The following is a 27,849-nucleotide window of genomic DNA, read 5'->3' as shown; positions in this document are numbered from 1 at the left end:
TATTTTTACCATTTCCTCAGCCTGGACTACTTTTTTCCCCTTTATTATTGTGAAAATTCTACACATCTTTAGAACAAATTCAGATCCTCTTTCCACAGGGTTTTCTAAAGGATACATACCTTTACCATAACCTTTGGTGTATACTTCTTATACAGGTTACTAGAAGATACTTACCACAGGCTGGTTATGTTGTTACCAGTAACAAAATTGTTTTCCTAATCCCTCTCACCTCCTCCGCCCAAGAACAGCTTGATGGGAGTGATCACTTTTTATTCATCTCTGTACCCACCTGAGATCCAGCAAAGTGTTTCTAAAGTTAGTAGACGCTCAATATTTATTGAACTGAATTAATATATAGAGAATGTTTTCTTATTAAAATTTCTTCATTTAAATCAACATTTCATGAGAATATTTTAACATATGATAATAATGACTAGGATATCCTAATGATTCATAAAAACCATTTGTTAACTAATAAAGCCAGCTATACCTGGGATTTGCATTTAACATGACATGACCCCTCTTTCTTTTGACTGAAGACATTTAAACATTTTATGTCTTCATAGAGTGAAAGACGAGAAAAAGCATTTGTAGTCAGTAATAATTTTTTAAAAAAATATTGCCTTGGATAGGTAAGAACTATTCCAAAAATATTCTCTGTGAATCCCTAATGTCTCCATGAAATTGTTATTCCTTCTGCAGTGATGTGTTGAGGGTTAACATGACTATTGTCTGTATCTGAGAAATGACCATGTTTCCTTTTTGTTCTCAGCAAGAGTAATTGAATGTAGAATATCTTACTAAATGCTGGCCCGTGACGGTGTTAACACTCTTGACTATCTCTTAATGGCAGAGCGATTGTTTGCTGAGTGGGAGTTTTATAAATGCCCTGGCACTAGTATGTCCCGATAATTATGGTGAAGTGCATTGGTCAGTGTTGATTCGGTAGTCCCCACCCCGGCAGATATTTCATTCACACTTCCCTGGCCCACTTCCACTTTTCCAGTTATTAGAGACCTTTGCTACTCTTCTGTGTGCTTGCCCAGCGTTATTTTTTAAAATCACATTTTACAGAAACTTCGAACCCACACGTATTTTAGACAGTCCTCCATTTAGAACAGTTCATCTCTCATGGTATTCACAGAATCTAACTAATGGGGCAAGAAAATACTCTTTTAAGATCTTTTTTTAAATTGAAGTATAATAAAATTTATAATGTTTTGTTAGTATCAAGTGTACAGCAAAGTGATTCAGTTGTACATATGTATATACTCTTTTTCAGATACTTCTCCATTATAGGTTATTACAAGATACTGAGGAGAACTACATTCAGTATTTTACAATAACCAATAAGGGAAAAGAATCTGAAAAAGAATATACATATGTATGAATGTACATATGTATGTATAACTGAACCACTTTACTGTATATTTGAGACTAACACAGCATTGTATATCAACTATACTTCAATAATATTTTTTTTAAAAGAAATTGAGTATACTGTACTATAAGGTAGCTCCTTATTATTTGCCTATTTTATATATAGTATTGTATATATGAAAAAATACTTTTAAATTTTGTTTCTTTTTATGGCAATCAGTGGCTCCTGTTTGCTATGTAATTGTCATTTGCAGAAGTAAAAGTTAAATACTCCCACCTACCCTGTAGAGTACTTCATTCCTGGAATAAGCAGTTACTTTGAAGGAAATGGCAACCCACTCCAGTATTCTTGCCTGGAAAATTCCATGGATGGAGGAGGCTGGCAGGCTATAGTTCATGGGGTTGCAAAGAGTCAGACACGACTGAGTGATTTCACTCACTTTTGAAATCATGAGAAATCAGTGTTTCTCATCTGATAAAATCTGAAATTGAAGCACTAGTATCTGTCTATGGGAATTATAGGTGTATGTGGTCCGGTTTAAAATTCTTTTTATTTTTCAGAAACTTGTTTTACAAGTAAACCTCAATAACAAGGAGAAGAGAAAAAAATTAGACTATGGCTTCCTCCAGGCAATTACAAAATAAAGGTCAGCGTATGAGTGGAAAATGACCATAAAAACATTCTTCACGAAATACAGCCATAGATGTGCCAAATAGAACAACTATATCCATTTGCTTTCAAATCAATTGCATTTTTAAAGTACTTTCCCTTAGAATACTTTGGTGTAAGGATAGAAACAGAGGAGAGCCAACTGATAGATTGTTAAAAATATGGAATGGTTCAAAATATTAATGTAATTCTAAGGGTGACTGGGTAACAAATGGTACATTTGCTCGTTGTTCAACCTGACATAATTAATATTCCAGGTCATGCTTAAGTTCCCATGATGGAGGGTCTGAAGGGGGAAATTCAAGAAAAAAATATATCTATTATATAACTCATTGCCTTTTTTTCCTTTCCTTTTGACGAGTCAGAATCATAGCCTTAAAAAAAAAAAAAATCAGTGCTTTCACACCTCATTTGCCGTATTCACCACTGGGCCACCAGTCAGCAGCCAGGCCTGATCCAGGGAGGTCAGTAAGAAGCTATTAGCAGCGTCCTCTCCTGAGATTTCTTGGGTCTTATTGAGTTGAATGTTAGCATGACAGTACTGCAAATAACTCAGTTGTAGGCTTCTTTTTTTTTTTTTTAAACAGTTAGCACAGATTTCCCCATAGTGTTGGTCACTCTAGAAAATTATTGCTGAAAATGAAGTCCCCAAAGCAAGCCTGGCAGTAGCCCTTCTAAGTTGTGAAAAATGTGAAAACGGAAAAATATGTCATAGTCCCTGAGGATTAACTTTTTACTTATTACTGTGACTCATAGTAATATTTTTTTAAAAAATCCACAACAAACCCTTAGTCACAAAGTGGCTTGCAAATTAATGAAATATAGCCATGGAGACAGTAGTTAAGGATGTTTTATTTACTTAAAGAAAATAATAATTAAATGAATACTGTATTAATATAAATAGGGTATTTGCTTGCTATAGGGATTGTGGGGGTTGGACCATTTTCATTGACAAAAGTTAGGCAAATGTATTAAATTAATTTCTAAAATACTGACACCTTGAAGATTTTAAATGATACATTTTCCATTCAATTAAAATATATTTTTCATCTATATATGATTGAAATTGCAAAGAGAATACACATGAGAAGGTCTCCATATAGGTTGCAAAATATAATTTAAGAAAGCTATCATGTCTACTGATCTATTTGCATTTCCCATCTAGCCTATGTATACATGTGCATGCAAATGTGAAGGAGATCAAAGATTGCTAATGGGGTAAAGTTAGCAGTGGGTTGCTGTTATTCAGGTAGATAGATATTTTTAAATGATAAATTATAATCTAGTTACATTGTATGTATTTTGCCATTTTAATCTGTTAAATTATGGAAATGATAGACTAACGGACTTCAGTTAACTAGATCATCACAAAACAGAATTCTATTCTCTTGTATGTCTTTCATAAAATATGAAGATTTAATTCTGCTTTACGTCAGACTAGTTTTTTTAGTCTCTTTAGTCTTTTTATACTATTATATCAAATATAATAGTATAGTATTTATTGTTATTTCTCATTACAATGGATACATAGTCTCATCTTAGACAATCACCCAAAAAATCATATGAAAATTACCATCCACTTAAAAGTTACTATCTACTGAAAGCTACTTCGAATATGTGTGTGTATAGATTTTCTTACATTAGCATCATTAAAAATATCTGCTTATGTGTCCACCTTGTTCTGTATTTAGTATTATAGTAAGAATATGTTAACATGGCATTAAAAATGGCTTATACAATGCCTATAATGTTTTCAATTCTTTCTTTCTTGTATGAATTATATAGGGAAAAATTCTCAAAGGAGAGTCAATTCAAAACATTTTTAAAATAGGTAAATATACTTACATTAACTTTTTCCTTAGCATAGGAAAAATTACATTGGAGGTGACTCCATAGGTCCAGAATAATTTGGTTCTAGATCACAGTGTATTCAAAAGCAAAGTGAAACTGAAGTGTTAAGAAAGGTGAAAAGGATATAATCTAAAACTTTAAAAGAAGTCAGTAAGATTTTTGAAATAAACTCAAATTTTACTAAGATATTTATGTGGCTTGGGAAAGTAAAAGTAAAATAGACTTCATGGGCCTTTCTGAACAGTGCATTGTTTTCTCTATAAGCATTTAGCATTCATTATTTGAGTGTCAAGCACTTTGGTAGGCCCTCAGTTCAGTTCAGTTCAGTCGATCAGTCATGTCCGACTCTCTGCGACCCCATGAATTGCAGCACGCCAGGCCTCCCTGTCCATCACCAACTCCCAGAGTTCACCCAAACTCATGTGCATCGAGTCGGTGATGCCATCCAGCCATCTCATCCTCTGTCATCCCCTTCTCCTGCCCCCAATCCCTCCTAGCATCTGGAGACGCAAAAATACCTAAAACAGAGCCCCTGTGCTCCAGCTGCTTGTTTAGGGAAGACCGACACACACAAAGATAATTACGAAACAATGTGATAGGCACTATGATAGACTTATCCCCAAGCAATTAAGGAAGCATTGGAGATGGGACTTGAAATGTAGTCTGAGTTGATACTCTTGTTGTTGTTTGTCACCAAGTCATGTCCAACTCTTTGCAACCCAATTGACTGCAGCATGCCAGGCTTGCCTCTCCTTCACCATCTCACAGAGTTTGCCCGAGTTCATGTACCACTCCTTGGCTCTCTCTCTGTCCTTTTCTGAATACACTGGCTGATACCTTGACAAATCAATCTGTGGGAAATTATCATGGCTTGATAATTCCCTTCCTGTGGTATTAGTTAGTCATCTCAGTCATATCCGACTCTTTGCGACCCCATGGACTGCAACACGCCAGGCTTTTCTGTCCATCACCAACTCCCGGAGTTCTCTCAGACTCCCGTCCATTGAGTCGGTGATGCCATCCAGCCATCTCATCCTCTGTCATCCCCTTCTCCTCCTGCTCCCAATCCCTCCCAGCATCAGAGTCTTTTCCAATGAGTCAACTCTTTGCATGAGGTGGCCAAAGTGCTGGAGTTTCAGCTTCAGCATCAGTCCTTCCAGTGATTATTCCGGACTGATTTCCTTTAAGATGGACTGGTTGGATCTCCTTGCAGTCCAAGGGACTCTCAAGAGTCTTCACCAACACCACAGTTCAAAATTAGATAGAGGTTAATATGGGCTTCAGACTTTATTTTGGGGGGCTCCAAAATCACTGCAGATGGTGATTGCAGCCATGAAATTAAAAGACGCTTACTCCTTGGAAGGAAAGTTGTGACCAACCTAGATAGCATATTGAAAAGCAGAGACATTATTTTGCCAACAAAGGTCCGTCTAGTCAAGGCTAGGGTTTTTCCAGTAGTCATGTATGGATGTAAGAGTTGGACTGTGAAGAAAGCTGTGATGCTTTTGAACTGTGGTGTTGGAGAAGACTCTTGAGAGTCCCTTGGACTGCAAGGAGATCCAACCCGTCCATTCTAAAGGAGATCAGTCCTGGGTGTTCTTTGGAAGGAATGATGCTAAAACTGAAACTCCAGTACTTTGGCCACCTCATGCGAAGAGTTGACTCATTGGAAAAGACTCTGATGCTGGGAGGTGTTGGGGGCAGGAGGAGAAGGGGACGCCAGAGGATGAGATGACTGGATGGCATCACCGACTTGATGGATGTGAGTTTGAGTGAACTCCGGGATGGTGATGGACAGGGAGGCCTGGCGTGCTGCGATTCATGAGGTCGCAAAGGGTTGGACACGACTGAGCGGCTGAACTTGAACTTGAACTTGAATATGGGCTTTCCAGGTGGCACTAGTGGTAAAGCATCCTCATGTTTATTCAGGAGATTCAGGTTCGATCCCTGGGTCAGGAAGATCACCTGGAGTAGAAAATGGCAACCCACTCCAGTATTCTTGCCTGGAAAACTCCATGGACAGAGACTGGTGGGCTATAGTCCATGGGTTCGCCTGGCATGGCTATAGTCCATGTGGACACAACTGAACACACACATGGAGATGTTAATACTTACTGAGGAGTTAGCCTGGAAATATAAAATAAAATATATTTTATCTTATGAAATAGGTCTTCCCTGAAAGCTCAGTTGGTAAAGAATCTGCCTGCAATGCAGGAGATCCCAGTTCAGTTCCTGGGTTGGGAAAATCCCCTGGAAAAGGGATAGGCTACCCACTCCAGTATTCTTGGGCTTCCCTTGTGGCTCAGCTGGTAAAGAATCCACCTGCAATGTGGGAGACCTGGGTTCAATCCGTGGGCTGGGAAGATCCCCTGGAGAAGGGAAAGGCTACTCACTCCATAGTCCATGGGTTCGCCTGGCATGACTATAGTCCATGTGGACACAACTGAACACACACACACACACACACACACACACACACACAGAGGTTAATACTTACTGAGGTGCTAGACTGGAAATATAAAATAAAATATATTTTATCTTATGAAATATAAAATTATCCTATTCCTCAGGATAGCTCTTCAAAGGCAACTACTGTAGTTAATCCTAATACTTTAGACTTGCTTATTCTGAAGAGGTAAATATAACAACTAGAAATATTTATGAATCTGATAGTGACATAAGAGAAAAGCACATTTTTAGGAAAAACAGGCTAAATGGATACATTCTTTATATTGAATGACTGCAGAACAGCCAAACAAGTCATTCTGTCCTTTAAAATATAGGTTTTCTTCATGAATATGCATTTGTATGTATGAAAGGAGTAAAAACTGTAGTTCTATATGGTTTGTGTATTCAAACATCATTGAATTTTCAGAAAATGGACTATAAACTTGAATTTAACCTTTATTCCATGTACATCTATGGAACCACTATTTCATAACAGGAACTGTATTAAATAAGTCTTGACTATTCTCATGCAGAGTGTGACAAGGCCAGTCATAAAACAACAGGGGTAATGTTACATTATAGAACCACGTGGATACAACTCATTAAATAAAGGATGTATACATCTAGCTGATCCACTTTGTTGTACAACAGAAACTAACACAATATTGTAAAGCAATTATAGTCCAATAATGAAAAAATATAGGATGTTATTTTGAATGATTATATACATAAAAACACACATATACACACACATATATATACATACACATGTATTTTTATCATATACCATTTAGATTATTATTTTAAAGAACTTAAAATGACTACCATTAGTTGGGTTGTATAATGAATAATCATTCAAATAATCAAATATTTATTAAGTTCATACTTTGTACCTGAAACTAGTTCAAACATTATATATTTGAGTTTGTGTGTGAATGTATGACTTCTAGAGATGGTTAAATATACATATACATAGTTAATGGTTAGAAAACAACATGAATGCCTTAAGGTCCTTCTGTTATTTTTTCCTCAGGTAATTATGTCAAATATGTCATGTGTGGCAGAAACTATAGCTCAGTTGTTCTTAGTGTATTTAGTTTTCAACCATGAATGGTTCCAAAACTGTTGGTGTGGAAACAAAGGGTCTTTTGTAATCTCCTTAGACAAATTGGACTTCCCTGTGGTTCAGAGGGTAAAGAACCTGCCTGCAATGCAGGAGACCTGGGTTTGATCCCTAGGTCAGGAAGATCCCCTGGAAATGGACTGGCAATCCACTCCAGTATTCTTGCCTGCAGAATCCCATGGATAGAGGAGGCTGGCGGGGTCGCAACGAGTCCCACACTGAGCAACTGAGCCACTGAGCGACTAACACTTCTTTCTTTCACTTAGATGAATCTGAAGTCCACCTCTTATATAGTTTAAAATAGTCAAATTTGTCTGGGACAACTTTATCTTCCCTTTATTTTATGTGAAAATGAAAGATAAAACCAAAATGATGTGGTTCTGCTTTAGATTCCAGGAATATATAATTCACCGTTCAGAAAAGATCCTGACCCATGGGAGCTGAGGCTGCAGAAGGCTAAGCCTCTAACACACCGACTCCCTGAAGTGAAGCGGAAGCACTCCGTCTGCCTTAGCGACTGGCTCGCTTGCACCAGCGCCCGGTCCTTTCCTCGGTCCGGAGTTCTGCCCCCTATTGACAGGAAACGCTGTCAGGTACGCATTAATCTTACATCAGAATTGTCCCAGTGATCGTATTCTTTCTGTTTTGTTGTTGTTGTTGTTGTTGTTGTTGTTGTTTTTTAGTTATTGTGTTTTGTTTTGTCTTTGTGAATAGAAAGAAAAATTACTTTTTACTGAATCTAATTTTTTTTTGGCCATGACGTGCAGCTTGTGGGATCTTATTCCCTGATCAGGGATTGAACCTGGGCCCTCGGCAGTGATAGCACTGAGTCCTAGCCACCGGACTGCCAGATAATTCCCCCAAATCTAATTTTCAATAATAAAAATGAAGTGCATTTTAAATATATACCAAAGAAATATTCAAATGTTTCCTTGGTACTGAATTTTATTGTTCTGACTATGAAAATAACACATAGAATTTGGGGCTAGGATGTATCTTTTTTATGTAACAATATTGTGGTAATGGCATTTGTTATAACCTGTTGTTGCTAGAAAAATCCTATATATTATTGACCTCTCATCTGGTGGTTCTTGTACATGTGTGCGTACCAAGTTGCTTCAGTCGTAGCCGGCTCTATGCAACCCTATGGACTGGAACCCACCAAACTCCTCTGTCCAAGGGTTTCTCCAGGCAAGAACACTGGAGTGGGTTGCCATACCCTCCTCCAGGGAATGTTCCTGACCCACAAATCGAATCCATGTCTCCTGCCTCTTCTGCATTCCAGGTGGATTCTTTACTGCTGAGCCACTGGGGAAGCCTGATGGTTCATGTAATCATATACAGTTATCAACCTAATTTGGATGGGAGTCACTGAAAAAGTGTAACTTGGAGAATTAGAGGGGGGGACCCAAAATGCAAAATTTAAGCAAAGACAAAAAAAAATCTTCACTATGGATTAAGATATAGCAGGATCAATCCATGACTTTCTAGGGCTAAAGGGTGGAGTGGGGTGAGTTTTGATGATTGTCACCGTCCTGAAAGTCCCAGAGAACAACACTTCTGTTGCTGTTCCCGCCCCCACCCCTATTTAAACTGGACTAGACAAACTGCCTCCAGGAAGCATCCACCTGGAAATGGACTGACTTTGGTTCATGCAGCCAGGCTTCCAGAACTGCTACGGACTAGCTTCACATACAGGTTTGCCCCTGTGTATCTATTGCTGTATAACAAGTTACTCCAAAGTCTGATGGCATCAACCAACACACATTTCTTTGCTCAGTTTCTGTGGATCAGCGTTGCAGGTCCAGCTTAGGTGAGTGCCTCTGACTGAAGAAGACCTCTCATGAAGTTGCAGTCAAGGTGTCAGTTGGGGCTGTAATTTTGTATCAAAGCTCGGCAGTGGGTGGAAGGAGAGGAGGGTGGGGAGATCCTCTACCAAGGTCACTCACATGGTTGTTGTTTTCCTGTCTCTGTCTCTCCTCATTCAGTCTCTATAGTGTTCCCTTCCCTGGAGATCACAGATGGGGCTGGAAGTGCCAGTCTTCTGATCACTTGGTCTTTCTGGTGACTGGTCTCATCCGGAGGCTGAGAGACTTAGGGTCTCTAGCCTAAGTCATCTTATTAGCATAAACTTAGGTGTAATCTTGCCATGAGCAGCAAAAGATACTCCTGTCATTGGGAAATTGCAAAGATTTTAGGAGCTCTATGCCAGGAACCAGGGACAAAGACCAAATATTTCTTACTGTACCACAGTGGTATATATATGAAGATATATATGTATTTGCATAATGTAATAAAATATGTATACATTTACATAAAGATATACATTCATATATATATATGGAATACACATCTGTATGGAAGATTTTATTTTATATATGTGTATGTACATACACATATACATATATAGGTGTGCACATAATCATATGTGCACATAATCACACATGTGCACATAATCATAGAATACATTTATCTAACATAAAACAAAATAATTACCCCTGCTAGTAATTTCCTTTCCCTTTCCTTCTTTCCCCATCTCCTTCCTTCTTAGCCCTGGTTCTCCGCCCCACCCCATCACACATTCTTTTCCTTCTTTCTCTTATTTTCCTTTCACTTTCTTTCTTCATTCACCTTCTCTTCTCACCTTCTCTCTTATCATCTTTGACTTCTTCTTACTCCCTTCCTTTCTTGCTTTTTTTCCCCTCCTTCTTTCCTGTCCTGTTTTCGCAGGATAGGAAACCAATTTCCTGTACTTACCTATAATAAAAATGTACACACGTGACTGGGGACATATGAGATTACATGTGCTACAGTCCAAATAATAATATTTACACTCTGACAGTCTGTCTGTACTTGTGAGGTAAATTTCTTAGATGTGTGAGACAATAATAACATTAATTTTTTTCCCACTATTATTTAAGCTTTGATAAAAGTTTATAAATATAAGATGACTATAAAGTAATGTGGGTTATTAAAAAATATAGAAGAATTTATTTGACTTATAATTGGACTCACATTGTCAAATATTGGAGAGTTATAGCTAAGAATCCAAGAAGACTTTCAGGTTCAGGTTGAATCCTGAATGGTCTACACACTCTAGGAATGAGTATTTGAAAATGAGTACAATGAGAGGAGCTGACATTTGAAGTTTTGTCTGAAATTTGGGGTGCCATCTCACTCCAGGTATGATTCGTACAAGTGATCCCTTGAGGTCTAAAAGAGCCTGTCAACAAAAACACAAGTCAGTAGAAGCCTTGGCACAAGAGAACCTTGACAGCAGCTGTCAAGTTGGCTAACCAGGAAGGTATTCAGCTCAAAGGCAAGGTATTCATTGTCTAAAATATACATGTATGGACCAGGCACCGAAACACATAGAAAGATGGACATTATCAAGGACTGTGGTCCTGAAGATTCTAGTGAATGAGAAAAGAAGAGTGGGTCTATTTTTATTCTAAATTTTGCTGCTTAAGTAAAATTTCTCCTCTTTCATTTCCTAATCTTATTGGGAAGAGCAAGTTCCAGAACAAGTAGTGGAATAGGCCTAAAAATGGGTATGTATTGTATTGATACATCAACAAAGGTCAGAAGGCAGGATTTGACCACCAAGAAGACTTTACCCCTTGTGAACACCAGTTCCTTCAAAGTCATAGCCTTGGCTTTTTGCTTATATATTAGATGCTACCATTGTTCAAAATCTTTTCAAGCTTCTCTCAAAACTAGGAGTAGTGAAATAATAATAATTAAGCTAGGATTACAATTTTAGTATATATTATTAATATGTTCTAAATACAATGCTGAGTGTTACTTATATTGTCTTGCATTATCTCAAGAGCAATTTTGTGAGATAGTTATTATTCCATCTCAACATTTGAAGAGAAAGGGTCTAGAGAAGTAATTTGCCCCTGAGAGCACAACCAAATATTGTTCAAATCACAACCAAATATTGTTTAAATCACAGCACAACCAAATATTGTTCAAATCACACATTTGTCAAGTGGAGGATTAAAAATGTAAACAATACCCTATTTGAGTTCTTAATTGTGAACTTGTCATCATGTTACTGTATCTTTAAAAACTAAAGTTCCAATAAAAATCCATTAACTACTTTCAAATATAGCAATCCTCCTGTCCAGCTGTGAAAAGTACTAGATGATACTTATTTGCCATTTGTGTTATTTACGGTCCATGACTTTTATGGTAACTGGTTCCTATTATTGGTTTCTATTAATGTAAAACATAAGTGAACATAAATGAGGCGTGAATCATTTCTTTTTATTAGCCCCACAGTCTTCACTCAGTGCTTGCAGTAACTCCAGCTGTGTCTTGTTAGTGATAACCTATTTAAACAAGAGATCTTTAAGGATAAGGGATATGATTAGAAATCTTTGTCCATTTTATATCACTTCTGCCCAACAATGGTAGCGAAAACAAAATGTAATTGATTGCACAGCACAATCTTGAGCTGCTTCTGTTTCGTAGTGTGTTTCACATGATACTAACTAGACAACCAGTAGCTTGTAGTAACTACTGTAAGTAACTGCTAATTTAAAGGTGCAATATGCTATAAACCACTTCATACCATTGGAGCTTAAGGACTTTGCTATATATTTGTCCCATTAAATGATAAATCACAAATATTTTATTTGAGACTAAATAAAATTATTTAAGGTTATTTTAAGGGGGTAAAGGACCACTTTCCATGCATCTGTGAAGATAATTTCCTTCATTATCCAGTGAAATTACTCATATTTCTGATGCTTCTAAAATTGGATCCAACAGAACAATTATTAAGCAATAGAATTTAGAATTTTATATAAAAACACTTAAAATGCTTTAAAATATGGCTCTTCCTTATCTGGAGGGAGGCCACCAAATGTAAGACTTGGTATTCACCTAAAAACTTTATTAAAAAAAAAAAAAAAACTTGCCATCCTATTTCTATCTGTTTGAAAGCTGTGCCCAAGAATCTTTCCTAGTATTTTTGCTTACTCAAAAAGGGAGCGAATTCTTTTTAAATTATAAGAAATGGGCTTTTTAAAATTAGAAAACAAAGCAACTTTTATAACTGCAAGTTAACTGATTCTTGTATGAAAACTAGTAAGTAGGGGAAATTCTGCCTAATTTCAAACATTTTTAGTATAATCACCTGAACTTGTCTGAACGTTTCTTGATGATGTGATGCTCTTACGTCGTGCATTTTCTAATTCAGACAAGAATAAGTTCTTGTTTAAAAATAATTTAGTAAATGCTACTTGCTTTTCTTTGTAGATATTTAGTAGGCTTGATGATAAATCGTAAAATATTTACGTCCTCCTGTCTTGTCAGGGACCATTCCGCGACATTTCAGAAGTTTTGGAACAGCGCTACAAGCCTCTGGAACCGACACTGCGGGTGGCGGAACCCATTGATGGGCTGACCGAGGCCAGAGCACAGCTCCAGAAGCAGGAATGGGCGCGAAATGTGAATGACAATATGTAAGTTCTTAGCTTAAAAGAAATAGCTGTACCATATGGTCCCTTAAGTTTTTAAAAATATTTCCTATGTGCTAACATTTTATTTGTGTTAAAAGGTAAACCACCCCTGACCTATTCAGAGACATCCATTTTTCGATATGCAAGTGTTTTAGATAAGGTTGGTATTGATGATGATGTTAATTTTATACACATACATATTACGCAAATATGTATATATTACTCAGAGGAAAAAAGAAAAGATTGAATGGCATTTTAAGGGGATAAGTGATCATTTTCCATATATCTGTGAAGATAATTTCCTTCATTATCCAGTGAAAATATTCATATTTCTCATGCTTCTAAAATTAGATCCAACAGAACAAAAACATTTCTCTTAAAGTGAACTAAATTTTATTTTGATACATTGATATGAAACTGTCATTTTAATAAGGCAGGTGCACTGTAAGTGTTTCAGTTCAGTTCAGTTCAGTCGCTCAGTCATGTCTGACTCTTTGCGACCCCATGAATCGCAGCGTGCCAGGCCTCCCTGTCCATCAACAACTCCTGGAGTTCACACAAACTCATGTCCATCGAGTCGATAATGCCATCCAGCCATCTCATCCTCTGTCGTCCCCTTCTCCTCCTGCCCCCAATCCCTCCCAGCATCAGAGTCTTTTCCAATGAGTCAACTCTTCGCATGAGGTGGCCAAAGTATTGGAGTTTCAGCTTTAGCATCAGTCCTTCCAAAGAACACACCGGACTGATCTCCTTTAGAATGGACTGGTTGGATCTCCTTGCAGTCAAAGGGACTCTCAAGAGTCTTCTCCAACACCACAGTTCAAAAGCATTAATTCTTCGGCACTCAGCTTTCTTCAAAGTCCAACTTTCACATCTATACATGACCACAGGAAAAACCATAGCCTTGAGTAGACAGACCTTTGTTGGCAAAGTAATGTCTCTGCTTTTGAATATGCTATCTAGGTTGGTCATAACTTTTCTTCCAAGGAGTAAGCGTCTTTGAATTTCATGGCTGCAATCACCATCTGCAGTGATTTTGGAGCCCCCCAAAATAAAGTCTGATGCTGTTTCTTCCACTGTTTCCCCATCTATTTCCCATGAAGTGATGGGACCAGATGCCATGATCTTAGTTTTCTGAATATGGAGCTTTAAAAGCCAACTTTTTCACTCTCCTCTTTCACTTTCATCAAGAGGCTTTTTAGTTCCTCTTCACATTCTGCCATAAGGGTGGTTTCATCTGCATATCTGAGGTTATTGGTATTTCTCCCAGCAATCTTGATTCCAGCTTGTGCTTCTTCCAGCCCAGTGTTTCTTATGACGTACTCTGTGTAAAAGTTAAATAAGCAGGGTGACAATATACAGCCTTGACGTACTCCTTTTCCTATTTGGAACCAGTCTGTTGTTCATGTCCAGTTCTAATTGTTGCTTCCTGATCTGCATACAGGTTTCTCAGAAGGCAGGTCAGGTGGTCTGGTATTCCCATCTCTTTTAGAATTTTCCACAGTTGATTGTGATCCACACAGTCAAAGGCTTTGGCATAGTCAATAAAGCAGAAATAAATGTTTTTCTGGAACTCTCTTGCTTTTTTGATGATCCAGAGGATGTTGGCAATTTGATCTCTGGTTCCTCTGTCTTCTCTAAAACCAGCTTGAACATCTGGAGGTTCACAGTTCATGTATTGCTGAAGCCTGGCTTGGAGAATTTTGAGCATTACTTTACTAGCATGTGCGATGAGTGCAATTGTGCGGTAGTTTGAGCATTCTTTGGCATTGCCTTTCTTTGGGATTGGAATGAAAACTGACCTTTTCCAGTCCTGTGGCCACTGCTGAGTTTTCCAAATTTGCTGGCATATTGAGTGCAGCACTTTTACAGCATCATCTTCCGGGATTTGAAATAGCTCAACTGGAATTCCATCACCTCTACTAGCTTTGTTCCTAGTGATGCTTTCTAAGGCCCACTTGACTTCACATTCCAGGATGTCTGGCTCTAGGTGAGTGGTAACACCATCGTGATTATCTGGGTCGTGAAGATCTTTTTTGTACAGTTCTTCTGTGTATTCCTGCCACCTCTTCTTAATATCTTCTGCTTCTGTTAGGTCCATACCATTTCTGTCCTTTATTGACCCCAACTTTGCATGAAATGTTCCCTTGGTATCTCTAATTTTCTTGAAGAGATCTCTAGTCTTTCCCATTCTGTAGTTTTCCTCCATTTTTTCGCATTGATGGCTGAGGGAGGCTTTCTTATCTCTCCTTGCTATTCTTTGGAACTCTGCATTCAGATGCTTATATGTTTCCTTTTCTCCTTTGCTTTTCACTTCTCTTCTTTTCACAGCTATTTGTAAGGCCTCCTCAGACAGCCACTTTGCTTTTTTGCATTTCTTTTCCATGGGGATGGTCTTGATCCCCATCTCCTGTACAATGTCACGAACCTCCGTCCATAGTTCATCAGGTACTCTGTCTATCAGATCTAGTCCCTTAAATGTATTTCTCACTTCCACTGTATAATCATAAGGGATTTGATTTAGGTCATACCTGAATGGTCTAGTGGTTTTCCCTACTTTCTTCAATTTCAGTCTGAATTTGGCAATAAGGAGTTCATGATCTGAGCCACAGTCAGCTGCCAGTCTTGTTTTTGCTGACTGTATAGAGCTTCTCCATCTTTGGCTGCAAAGAATATAATCAATCTGATTTTGGTGTTGACCATCTGGTGATGTCCATGTGTAGAGTCTTCTCTTGTGTTGTTGGAAGAGAGTGTTTGCTATGACCAGTGCGTTCTCTTGGCAAAACTCTATTAGCCTTTGCCCTGCTTCATTCCATATTCCCAGGCCAAATTTGCCTGTTACTCCAGGTGTTTCTTGACTTCCTACTTTTGCATTCCAGTCCCCTATAATGAAAAGGACATCTTTTTGGGGTGTTAGTTCTAAAAGGTCTTGTAGGTCTTCACAGAACCGTTCAGCTTCTTCAACATTATTGGTTGGGGCATAGACTTGGATTACTGTGATATTGAATGGTTTGCCTTGGAAATGAGCAGATTGCATCCAAGTACTGCATTTCGGACTCTTTTGTTGACTATGATGGCTACTCCATTTCTCCTAAGGGATTTCTGCCTGCAGTAGTAGATATAATGGTCATCTGAGTTAAATTCACCCGTTCCAGTCCATTTTAGTTCGCTGATTCCTAGAATGTTGATGTTCATTCTTGCCATCTCCTGTTTGACTACTTCCAATTTGCCTTGATTCATGGACCTGACATTCCAGGTTCCTATGCAATATTGCTCTTTACAGCATCGGACCTTGCTTTTATCACCAGTCACATCCACAACTGGGTATTGTTTTTGCTTTGGCTCCATCCCTTCATTCTTTCTGGAGTTATTTCTCCACTAATCTCCAGTGGCATATTGGGCACCTACCGACCTGGGGAGTTCCTCTTTCAGTATCCTATCATTCTGCCTTTTCATACTGTTCATGGGGTTCTCAAGGCAAGAATACTGAAGGGGTTTGCCATTCCCTTCTCCAGTGGACCACATTCTGTAAGTGTTTAGTTTCCTTATATCGAGGAAGATGATTGAGAAAGATAAAGGGCGATCTAAGAGCATATGCAATTTTAGATTTTTATATTAGCATCATTGATTTGTGTCTCAATTCATACCTCTTTATCCAAAGTACTTCCTCTCACTTCAGGCATTTGTCATCAGTAGTTATATGGAATTTATAAAAAGACAATTTAAAATCTAGAAAAGCTTTTTAAAATTATTATTATTCTATAAAGTATCTTGTAATTATCTTTGTAATATCTTATGATAATAATTTACAATTATATATAATCAATAATAATAATAGGCAATTATTATATTATTGTAATTGAAATTATTTTAATTATTATAACTTAATATATATTATAAATAATTACATAAGTTAACTACATAATACATACTGCAGTTACTTATTTTTATATGTACTAATTATATTACATGTTATATAATAATAATTCCAAAATATATTACTAAGTATGCTTTGGTTTATAAAGAAACTAGAATTGCCTCTTAGCCAGCACAGTGGATTTTGGATAGTTTTATCAGTCAGAAAGAATGTATAATATGCTTTATTTTGATCATGCATTTCTGAAGAGACTCTTGAAAACTAAATAGTTTTGAATAAACTCATATGAAAGATAAAATTGGCAAGCATCTCAAGTAATTTTCATGAAGTTTTTCATTTTATAGTGATTGCTTGAAGTGAGATATTAGCTGTAGAGCATTCAGCAGATTCTTTCAATAATTGATTATTACCCAACATATAATGAATAAAAAAATAATAAACACTTTTCCCCCAATTATTTTGGGGTGGTAGATTTCTTTTAGTAAAGAGATTATAGAAGATTAGTGCTGCTCAGACTCAGCCAAGCAAAATATGCAATTTAGTGATGAATATCTAGAGTTATATTATTCAGAATTATTTTCTATTTTCAGTGATGCCAAGGTTAATGAAATAACATTAACTTCTCAAACAAATAACTGACCACACATATTGTTGTTTTAGTTGCTAAGGCATGTCTGGCTCTGTGTGACCCTATAAACCATAGCCTGCCAGGCTCCTCTGTCCATGGGATTTCCCAGGCAAGAATACTGGCTGCTGCTACTAAGTCACTTCAGTCGTGTCCGACTCTGTATGACCCCAGAGACGGCAGCCCACCAGGCTCCCCTGTCCCTGGGATTCTCCAGGCAAGAACACTAGAGTAGGTTGCCATTTCCTTCTCCAATGTATGAAAGTGAAAAGTGAAAGTGAAGTCGCTCAGTTGTGTCCGACCCTCAGCGATCCCATGGACTGCAGCCTTCCAGGCTCCTCCGTCCATGGGATTCTCCAGGCAAGAGTACTGGAGTGGGGTGCCATTGCCTTCTCCAGGGGATCTTCTAAACCTAGAGATCAGACCAATGTCTCCTGCATCTCCTGCATTGGCAGGCAGATTCTTTACCACTGAGTCACCTGGGAAACCCAACCATACTGATATTTCTACAGAAATCATTGCATATCAAACATATTGCAGTGTCCTTTCTTAGTATTTTCCTTGATAAACCTAGAAAGAGCAGATATCAATGCCATCCCCAAAGAAAGGTGCTCAGCTTGTACTTTCTGTGGAATACTTGTAAATATTTTCAACCTCTGTAGTGTTGCTAACGACCATTTACTCTGAAACTTCCAGATTTAAAGTGCTTTTAGGATAACCAACCAATCAGGGACAAACTAAGTTGGGAATATTAAAGAAATTACTTATCGATTTGAAGCTATCATATTTTTAGCAAAAAGCTTTAGTAATGGGTTTTAACAACCAGCCTATGAATAATCCACTTTTTCAGAGAACTTCAGTATTCTTGCTTAGAAGGAACCTGGACAGAGAAGCCTAGTGGGCTACAGTACATGGGGTTGCAAAGAATTGGACACAACTGAGCATGCAAACTTCAACTTCAGAGAACTGAAACTATTGTTTTGTAGCTTCTTTTGAAACCATTTTGGTTTCCACATTCTGCATAACTTAATTGTATCTTGTGAGGCAAAAGAAATGTTAGAAATTTAGGTTTTATGTCTTTAAGATAATAATTCTGTGATAGAAATTAGGCCAAAAGTCTACTTTTATCCCAGAGATGCATAGTTTTTTTTTTTTTTTTTTTAATGCAGAGAATCCTTCCTTGCCCCCCTCCCCCTGCCACATTACCAGTTTCATCTGTAAGAGTGAAGCCTTTGTCATCCAAGGACCTTAACTGGGAACCCTCTATCCAAACTGGGAAAATGGAACTTTCCATTTCCAATCTTAGGGATTCGAAAAGTAGCATTATATCAGAGGACTTGATATATTTAACTGTTTCATTTTCATATCATTGTGAAAATTGCACTGTGGTGAAAGTAGAAAGATGGGCTTTGGGACTAGATCTGTATGAGCTCAAATCTTGACTCCATTACACAACAGCAGTATATAATCTTGGGTAAGTAACTTAGCCAGTCTGAGCCTCTATTTCCCTGTCTGTAAAATGGGGAGATAAATGTTATCTTAAACATTGTAATGAGGATTGAATGAGATAACAAGTATGCCAAGAACACGTGAGAGTCTTAATAGAAGATAATTATCATCATGTTTTGTGTCTACTCCAAGCCTAATAGCTCTGTGCCTAAGACACCAACCTATATGGATAGGAAATCACAGATTGCATCGATAGGCTGGATCTCATCTACTTGCCCTAAGAACCAGAAGTTAAGGAGGACCACAAGCAGAGCTCTTCATCAATCAATCACAGAAGATTTCTCATTAAGCTTCTAGTTTTCTAGGGCTGCCGTAACAAACTACTATGAACTAGATGGCTTAAACAACAGAAATTTCCTGTATCACAGTTCTGGAGGCCAAAGTCCTGGATCCAGTTCTCAGCAGGGGTGATTTCTTCTGTCCCAGTCTCTCCCTTAGCTTTTGGTGATGGCTGGTAATCTTTGGTGGTCCTTGGCTTGTATCAGTAGAAACAGAACTCCAATCTCTCCCACCTTCTTCACATAGATATTCTTCCTATGTATGTGTCTTGTCCATATTTCCCCTTTTTGTAAGGACACCAGTCATACTGAATTAAGGGCCCTCCCAACTCCAGTATGATCTCATCTTATAAAACCCACAAAGACTGTATTTTCAATTAAGGTCACAGTCTTTAATATATTCTTTAAAATAAACACAGAAAGTGGGACAATAATATTGTACATGTAGAGTATGAAGGGGTTTTTTGTTTTTTGGACGTCATTTAAAAACTTTATTTGTTCTTATTACTAAACAAACTCTATTTTTCTCATGCCTTCTAGAAGAAAATGATTTTCCTTATTTACGTATCTATTTTTATGAAGCCAAGAAATTAAATAAGCAATTAGTAAATAATTGCTCAGTAACCTTTATATGAGAAGCTCTCAAATAGCATAAGACATGTAAAGGAGTATTTATTGATCCACCAAATGTTTGCATGTCAGGAATAGTTCTGGGCTCTCGAAGTATACCACTGAATTAAATAAACCAAGTCTCTACTCTCATGAAACTTCTATGCTTCTAGCTTTATTTTTTTTTTTTATTTTTTTTTTTTTAAATTTTATTTTATTTTTAAACTTTACAATATTGTATTGGTTCTGCCATATATCGAAATGAATCCGCCACAGGCATACAGGTGTTCCTTATCCCGAACCCTCCTCCCTCCTCCTTCCCCATACCATCCCTCTGGGTCGTCCCAGTGCACCAGCCCCAAGCATCCAGCATCGTGCATCGAACCTGGACTGGCGTAAACTGAACTGAAAACCCTAATGAAGTTCTAAAGAAGTAAGCACTTGAAAATAGTCAAGCATATGTTAAAGACAGTAAGTGCCATGATTTTTTTTTAATGTAGAATTTATTCATTCTCTGATAATCTAGAAAGGTGTTCTTCACAGAAAAGGAACTGAATGGGTTCTTTGTAAAGAAATGGTTAAATTTTTGGCAGAGAAAAGACGAGAAAGTAGATAAAAAGTAGGTTGATGGTATGGGAAAAAATGAGAAGACCAATTTGACAGAAACTCATTTTTAAAAAATTAATTTATTTTAATCAAAGGATAGTTACTTTACAATATTGTGGTGGTTTTTTTTGCCATACATTGACATGTATACCATGGCTGATTCATGACAGGAACTCATTTTTATGTGGGAGGCATAGTAAGGAAAATTTTAGGAGGCTTTAGGGCCAAGGATTTGAGGATTTATCAGTAGATAATGGAGAACTTGGAGAAGGCAATGGCACCCGACTCCAATACTCTTGCCTGGAAAATCCCATGGACAGAGGAGCCTATTAGGCTGCAGTCCATGAGGTCGCTAAAAGTCGGACACGACTGAGCAACTTCACTTTTACTTTTCACTTTCATGCATTGGAGAAGGCAATGGCAACCCACTCCAGTGTTCTTGCCTGGAGAATCCCAGGGATGGGGGAGCCAAGGGGGTTGCCGTCTATGGGGTCGCACAGAGTTGGACACGACTGAAGCGACTTCGCAGCAGCAGGAGCAATGGAGAACTATTAAAGGCTTCTGAGTACGAGGATTTATGAAAATAATATGAATTTATTGACTGTGAGACAGATGTATTTGAGAAGAAATATGCTGGAGGGAAGGAACCCACTAGGATAATGCTGCAGTTCTCCTGGTGAGAGGTAGAACTAAGGTGATGGCAGGATTCAACAGTCAACTCTTTCTCTTTACTTCCTTCTCCTTTCTGTACATAATCTCTCTGAGTGATTGCTTCCGTTTGAGAGACTTCAACTATAACCATGTGACCATGGTTTCCACCCTTAAGTCTCAGAAATCTTTCTCCTACCTTCCTTATTTATATTTTCAACTGCCATCTTTGTTTGCATCTCCTCCAGGTGTCCCAAACTCAGTAGACCCCACGTTGGCCTGCTGCTTCTTGTCTTGAGAGTGTATTGCAGCACCACCTCTCTACCCAAGTAGAGACTTGTGAGTTACCTTGTTATCCCTCTCCAGAATTCTATTGGTTCCCAAATCCTGTCTGTTCTACCTTTCATGTATCTTTCAAATCCAGCCCCTCTTTTCGTTTCCACTATTGATTTGGTTTAGGACTTGTAATTTCCTTTTTTAAATGCTATAAATCCCATCTGGTCTGCCCATTCAGTGCATCTACCACAACCACACTAGGGAAAATTCAGCAAGTTGATATTCCCCAAAATGCTTTTTTGTGGCTTTTTTTTTTTTAAATCAACTCCAGGATAAATCTTAATTCTTTATTGCAATACTCAAAGCCCTTCAGGATCGGATCTGGGCTTATTTCTCTAGCTAATCTGCCACCACATTCTCTAAGAAACTCTCTGTCCAGAGCTACTGGGCTGTTACCATTCATCTTTATATCCATGCCCTCTTCTATTTACATGAAGAGGTTTCCTACCTCCCTTGGTTTACTAAGTCTGTTCAAATCCACTTAAAAGCATAAAAAAGAATTGTTTATTTACTTTTTTAAAAGTGCAGGGACTTGCCTGGTGGTCCAATGGTAAGAATCCACTTTCCAATGAAAGGGGCATGGGTTCAATCCCTGATCAGTGATCAAACTACTGAGCCCGTGTACCACAACTAGAGAGCCCTCATGAAAGATCCCACATGCCACAGGAAAGATCCTGCATGCTGCAACTAAAACCCAATGCAGCCAAAAATAATACATAAATACATGTTTTTTAAAATAATAAAGAGAGTGGAAAGAGCAATGCATATTTGACTTAGGGTTTTTCACTGAGCATTTAAAGGATTATTTTCAGATGTAAAATGGACCATGCAAGTTACCTAGATGAAGTAGGAAAGAAGTCATTATTAAGAGAAGGAAGAAATGGAAGGCCACAGCACCACAGCAGTGTCTAGTTTACCCACTAAGACAGCAAAGGTGGAATGGAGTGATCATGAATCAGGTGATGTGGGCTGATACCAACTTCACGAAAGACTTACGAGTGGCACTAAGGTCCTATATGTTAATACCTTCTGTTAATTGTAAATATCCTGGCTTAATACAGGAGACTGTAATCATGCAGACTACAACTATATCCAACATGGAGTGGCGTTAAGACATTGCAGTGGAAGTTGGTGCCAGTCTCTGCTGTGGTAGACAGAATATTGACCCCACACAGAGGCCACATCCTAATCCCAGGAACCCGTGAATATGCTACCTATGATAAAGGAGACTGTGGATGCGATTCAGGATTTAAAGTTGGAGAGATTATCCTGGATTATCCAGAGGGCCCAGTGTCATCGCAAGGGTTCTCAAAAGTAGAGATTTGACTACGAGAAAGATCAGAGTGAGGCAATATGAGATGCATAACTCATCTTTGCTAGCTTTGAAGATGGAGAAGAGACCACCACCAAGAGATGCTGGCGGCCTCTAAAAGCTGGGAAAGGTGAAGACATGGCCTCCCCCCTAGAGCCTCCAGAAAGGATGCAGCCCTCCCATGCCTTGCCTTGAGTTTTAGTTATACCCACCCCAGACTTCTGGCCTCCAGAGATTTCAGATGATAAATTTATACTCTTAAAGCCACTCAGTCTGTGATGGTAATGTCTTACAGCAGAAATACAAAACTAATACAAGTGTCCTTCAAATCAAGGAGGTAGCTTGCTAGATCAGACTTTGGTGTTTAGATTAATTACAAACCTGAGCTAAATTTGAGGGAAATCCTTAGATCCCCAAGGATTCAAGGTTCTTCTGCAGACACTTCAAGGATTATAAAAAGATATGACTGTGGCTTGAGTTTTCCTATAAAGAGAAGTTCAAGATTTAATCATATTGTAAGGATAATATATATATTGGGCTTTCCTGATGGCTTAGATGATAAAGAATCTACCTGCATTGCCGGAGAACTCAGTTTGATCCCTGGGTCAGGAAGATCCCCTGGAGAAGGGAATGGCTACTCAGTTGTTCATCTATCTATATTTTTGCCACATCATGTTAGATCTTAGTTCCTTGACTAGGATTGAACTCAGGCCCTTGACAGTGAAAGCTCGTAGTCCTAACCAATGGACCACCAAGGAATTCCCAGAATATTATATTTTAAACTTGTGTAGCCTTTCATAAGAGCCTGAGTACAGACAGTCCAGTGAAAAATAAAAGGTATCAATTTTCTGATAATTTTTGTAGAAGAGGCAAAACTTTACTTCTGTCCACTTAGGATCTTCAATTGGGCCTAAGAATTTAATTGACGTAAAACAGATTAAAAGGAGAAAAGCATACAGATTTATTTAATAGAAGTTTTACAATAGCCTTCATAAAGAAAATGAACACCCAAAGAAGTGGCAAACCCTATGTTCTTTCATATTGAGTTGAGCAATGAGAAGCAATTGTTAAAAATAGCAAATATATATGGGGAGTCCAAAGGAAGATAAAAGTTATTTAACAAGGTCTGTTTGTACAGAATTCTCTACACTGTGACCTCACATGTCTTGTGATAGGAATTTTCTTTCCTCTTGGTTTAGAAAAGGCATCTTTTATGTGGGAGTGTAATCTCCTGGTTTTAGGCGGAAAAGAGAAAGTAAGTTCGCTTTTCTTGTACCAATTGTTTTTAAGAGGTTTTAGCTCAAAATAATCCTTGGCCAAAGTGGCCTATTTCAGGGTGGCATATTTTGCTACCTTCATTATTCAGAGTAGGTGAACAGTAGTGAACTAAACTTTTTTTTTTTAAAGGACATTTAAAAACCATGGTGTATACATAGATGAGATATGGTTATATTATTTATCACTAACACTGATGATAAGGAAATTTAATGCATCTCAAAACTTTTTTGACTTGTGTGATTTTGCAACACTTTAGACCTTTACAATTTGCATACTTTCTGAACTGTTATTGTATTATGATAAATAGGGATTATCATACATTTTCAGATAATGTTTTCTTAACAATTCAACTTTTATTTGTAACTCTTCCATTTATTTTAATTACTAGCACAGTGTGCAACATTTATTAATCAGTAGAGCCTTTTTAAGTTAAAATACTAAATTAGCTAACCCCATTAACACAGAGTACTCCAAACAAGCAGTAATAGGAGAGGTAGTTACTGTGCAAATCGTATTATACACGCGGGTGCTCTAGGGCACGGTTAAGCGTGATTACCCTCTTTTGATCCAGTATTCCTCTGCCTCTCCCAGCTAATTTCCAGTGGAAATTTACAAAGTGCTGCCTTCATTTTTCCAGCTTAATTTTTCTAATGAAGTTCTGGTACTTTATAACACTGGGGATACAGATAATAAGCCTGTGTATAATTAAGAAGTTCTAGAATTTGTCTACAAAAGAGTCCTGTATTACTTCAACTCTACAGTGAGAAATATGCTCTCTTTACGTCCACTGTTTCCTTGGAAATGATGGCTTTTTAAATAACTGACCACAGAATCCTAGAATTCTGTTCTTACAGACACCTAAGTCTAAGAATTTTGATATTCATGACGTTGACATTAATGGTGGTAACTTGGAATATTTTTACTGGTATTGTGAAAATCTTGCATATACTTTTGATTATATGCAGTCAGACAAATCATAAAAACACACTTTTAGTCTTTTTAGTTAGATTTTATCATTTTTTTAAGAATTCCCCCTACTGCAATAGCTAACATACGCTAAATAAAGTTTTGCCCCTTAGCTTTTGGTCCATTTACAAGGCATGTGGAATTGCTTTTGTAAAAGAAAGTGCACTGGGAGGACCCAGAGGGATGGTATGGGGAGGGAGGAGGGAGGAGGGTTCAGGATGGGGAACACATGTATACCTGTGGCGGATTCATTTTGATATTTGGCAAAACTAATACAATTATGTAAAATTTAAAAATAAAATAAAATTAAAAAAAAATAAAAGAAAGACTGTCATCCTGTGACATACTCACATTCTTATATGGGAATGGCATTTATACATCCCAGCCTTTCCTAGTTCAATTTAGGGTTCAAAAGCGCGTTGAGGGTCAGAAGAGACTTGAAGGCTCAACAGAAGTATGCCAGGCAGAGCAAGGAAGGTGATCTGAAGGATGTAGCCTGGACAGAGCCATCTCTCTGTCAACAAGCGCAGAGCTCATGTGGGTTTCAGTTTGCCTTCTGGGGTAGTTAGTGATGCTTAGCTCAGAGCTTTGGTACTTTATGCAAAGTGGCAGAGATGAGAGGGAAGGTAGAGGTGGAGCCAGAGTATAAAGGGTCATGTGTACCATGATAAAGTGTCTGGACTTTACTATATAAAACATGGTGTAAAAGCATCACAGTGTTTTAACCAATGGAGTGAAAAGGTCAGTTATCTTAGAGATATCACTCTACTAGCTATGTCCATGGTAAAGAAATGGGAGTCCGGGTACGACTGCCACAGTCTAGTTTTGAAATAAAGAAGACTTGCCCAGGAACAAGGACAGAGATAGTACAGAGACGAGAAAGGCTGGTAAACTGATTTATAGGTGGAATCCTGTAAACCCTAAACCAGAAATAGGGGCCAACATGATATGGTGTGGATGGTGTGGTCAGGGGCATAGATGCATCTTAGGGCTTTCCTCAGTGCAAGGAATAAAGATACATTCAAGATGATTCAAGAAGTTAAGGATGTGTTTAAAAGATGCATTGAAGAGTCTTGTAGAAATCAAAGACAAACTGGACTAAGGTGACCCCTTAGGGCTACAAGGGCATCATTTTCTCTCTCAAGTGGCATCTCCACTTTTCTCTGTATTTCTGCTCGCTGTCTTCTTTCTACTGGCTGGCTTTATCTGTGGCCTTAGTTTTTTTCCCATAAATCTTCAGTTTGCCCTTAGTCTTCATGGCCACTCCAGGCCTGATTCAGTATAACCTTCCATCTCTAGAATCCACAGCTAATTCAGCTTTTCAGTTCAAATTTCCTGAAAGAGAATCTGTTCTGCTCAATTCATATCATCAAACTGTCCCACACCAGTTGTAGGCCTAAAACACAATTAATGTTTAACAAATACATGTTAACGGACATATTCAATTAACTTATGAATGGATGACAACTGTGGGTGGGGACCGTGTGCCACATTATAAATACAGTGTCTTTTGAAAGTCTAGCCATGAGCAAAGATTTTCTCAGGTTGAGGAGTGCAGGGGCAAGAGGTCCTCTAGTACCTTTACTTGATAGCTTCTGAGCGAGGTGACTGGTCAGATAGTGATGTCCTTACTTAAGAAAAAACATGTAAGAAGCTCTGTTGGCATGATGGGGTGGAGGTTTGGCATATGAGATTAGTTTGTGGGAAGATCTATTTGAGGTGCCTATTCTATATCTTGGAGAAGGCAATGGCAACCCACTCCAGTACTCTTGCCTGGAAAATCCAATGGACGGAGGAGGCTGGTGGGCTGCAGTCCATGGGGTCGCTAGGAGTCAGACACAACTGAGCGACTTCACTTTCACTCTTCACTTTCATGCCTTGGAGAAGGAAATGGCAACCCACTCCAGTGATCTTGCCTGGAGAATCCCAGGGACGGGGGAGCCTGGTGGGCTGCTGTCTCTGGGGTCGCACAGAGTCGGACACGACTGAAGCGACTTAGCAGCAGCAGCAGCATTCTATATCTAGGTAGATATTCCTTGTGAGCATTTGAAAATACTGGTCTTAAGTTAAAGAAAAACACTGTCTATAGAGATAAAAATTTAGAAATGATCAGAGGTGACAGTTAAAATCTTGGTGGGGGAAGCATCTTCCAGGGAGGGGAGAGACTACAGAGAGAAAAGATTTAATACAGATTCCTGGGAATTGCCTTAATGTTAGGGCAGTAATTCTTAATTAGGTTGCTTACCTGTATCACCTTGAAGCTTAAAATTATATACATATGCATTCCATAGTCTCAATCACAGATATTTTGACTCAGCAGGCATATGGGTTTGAAATATATGCCCAACTGATTCTAAGGCATAGTTCTAGTTAAGGTAAGAGCCATTAATTCAAGGTATGGCAGAAAATGAGTCAGTCAGGAAACTGGGTGAAAGCAAAGAAGAATTCCAGGAGATATTTTACAAATTAAAGGAAAAGAGAATTCACTCCAAGGACTGGATGAGACATGAGTTTGATCCCTGGATTGGGAAGATCCCCTGGAGAAGGAAATGGGTACCCACTCCAGTAGTGTTGCCTGTAAAATTCCATGGACAGAGGAGCCTGGTGGGCTACAGCCCATGGGGTTGCAGAGTCAGATGCAAGCATACATATATGAAATATTTTAAATTTACATTTAATTTTAAAATTTAGAATATCAAAATATAGAATATTAAATGAAATTTTGTTGTTCATTCCCTCAGTCATATCCGACTCTTTGTGACCCCATGGACTGCAGCATGCCAGGCATCCCTGTCCTTCACCATCTCCCGGAGCTTGCTCAAACTCAAGTCTATTGACTCGGTGATGCCATCCAACCATCTC

The 27,849-nt window shown here is 38.2% G+C and overlaps 1 protein-coding gene across 3 annotated transcripts in view; it reads left to right on the top strand.

Moving 5' to 3' along the window:
• Nucleotides 1–27,849, top strand: part of SPATA17 (spermatogenesis associated 17) — a 239,331-nt gene that overhangs the window by 133,556 nt on the left and 77,926 nt on the right. For all 3 annotated transcript variants that reach the window (XM_045165757.1, XM_045165758.1, XM_006076186.4), the window contains 2 exons: nt 7,862–8,065; nt 12,798–12,946. In XM_045165757.1, coding sequence (XP_045021692.1) covers nt 7,862–8,065; nt 12,798–12,946 — 353 coding nt within the window. The remainder of the gene's footprint in view (nt 1–7,861; nt 8,066–12,797; nt 12,947–27,849) is intronic.

This window comes from Bubalus bubalis, chromosome 5 (genome assembly GCF_019923935.1).
Source record: "Bubalus bubalis isolate 160015118507 breed Murrah chromosome 5, NDDB_SH_1, whole genome shotgun sequence".
Lineage (NCBI taxonomy): Eukaryota > Metazoa > Chordata > Mammalia > Artiodactyla > Bovidae > Bubalus > Bubalus bubalis.
The sequence above is the reverse complement of the archived record's forward strand: the minus strand, read 5'-3'. Positions and strand labels throughout refer to the sequence as shown.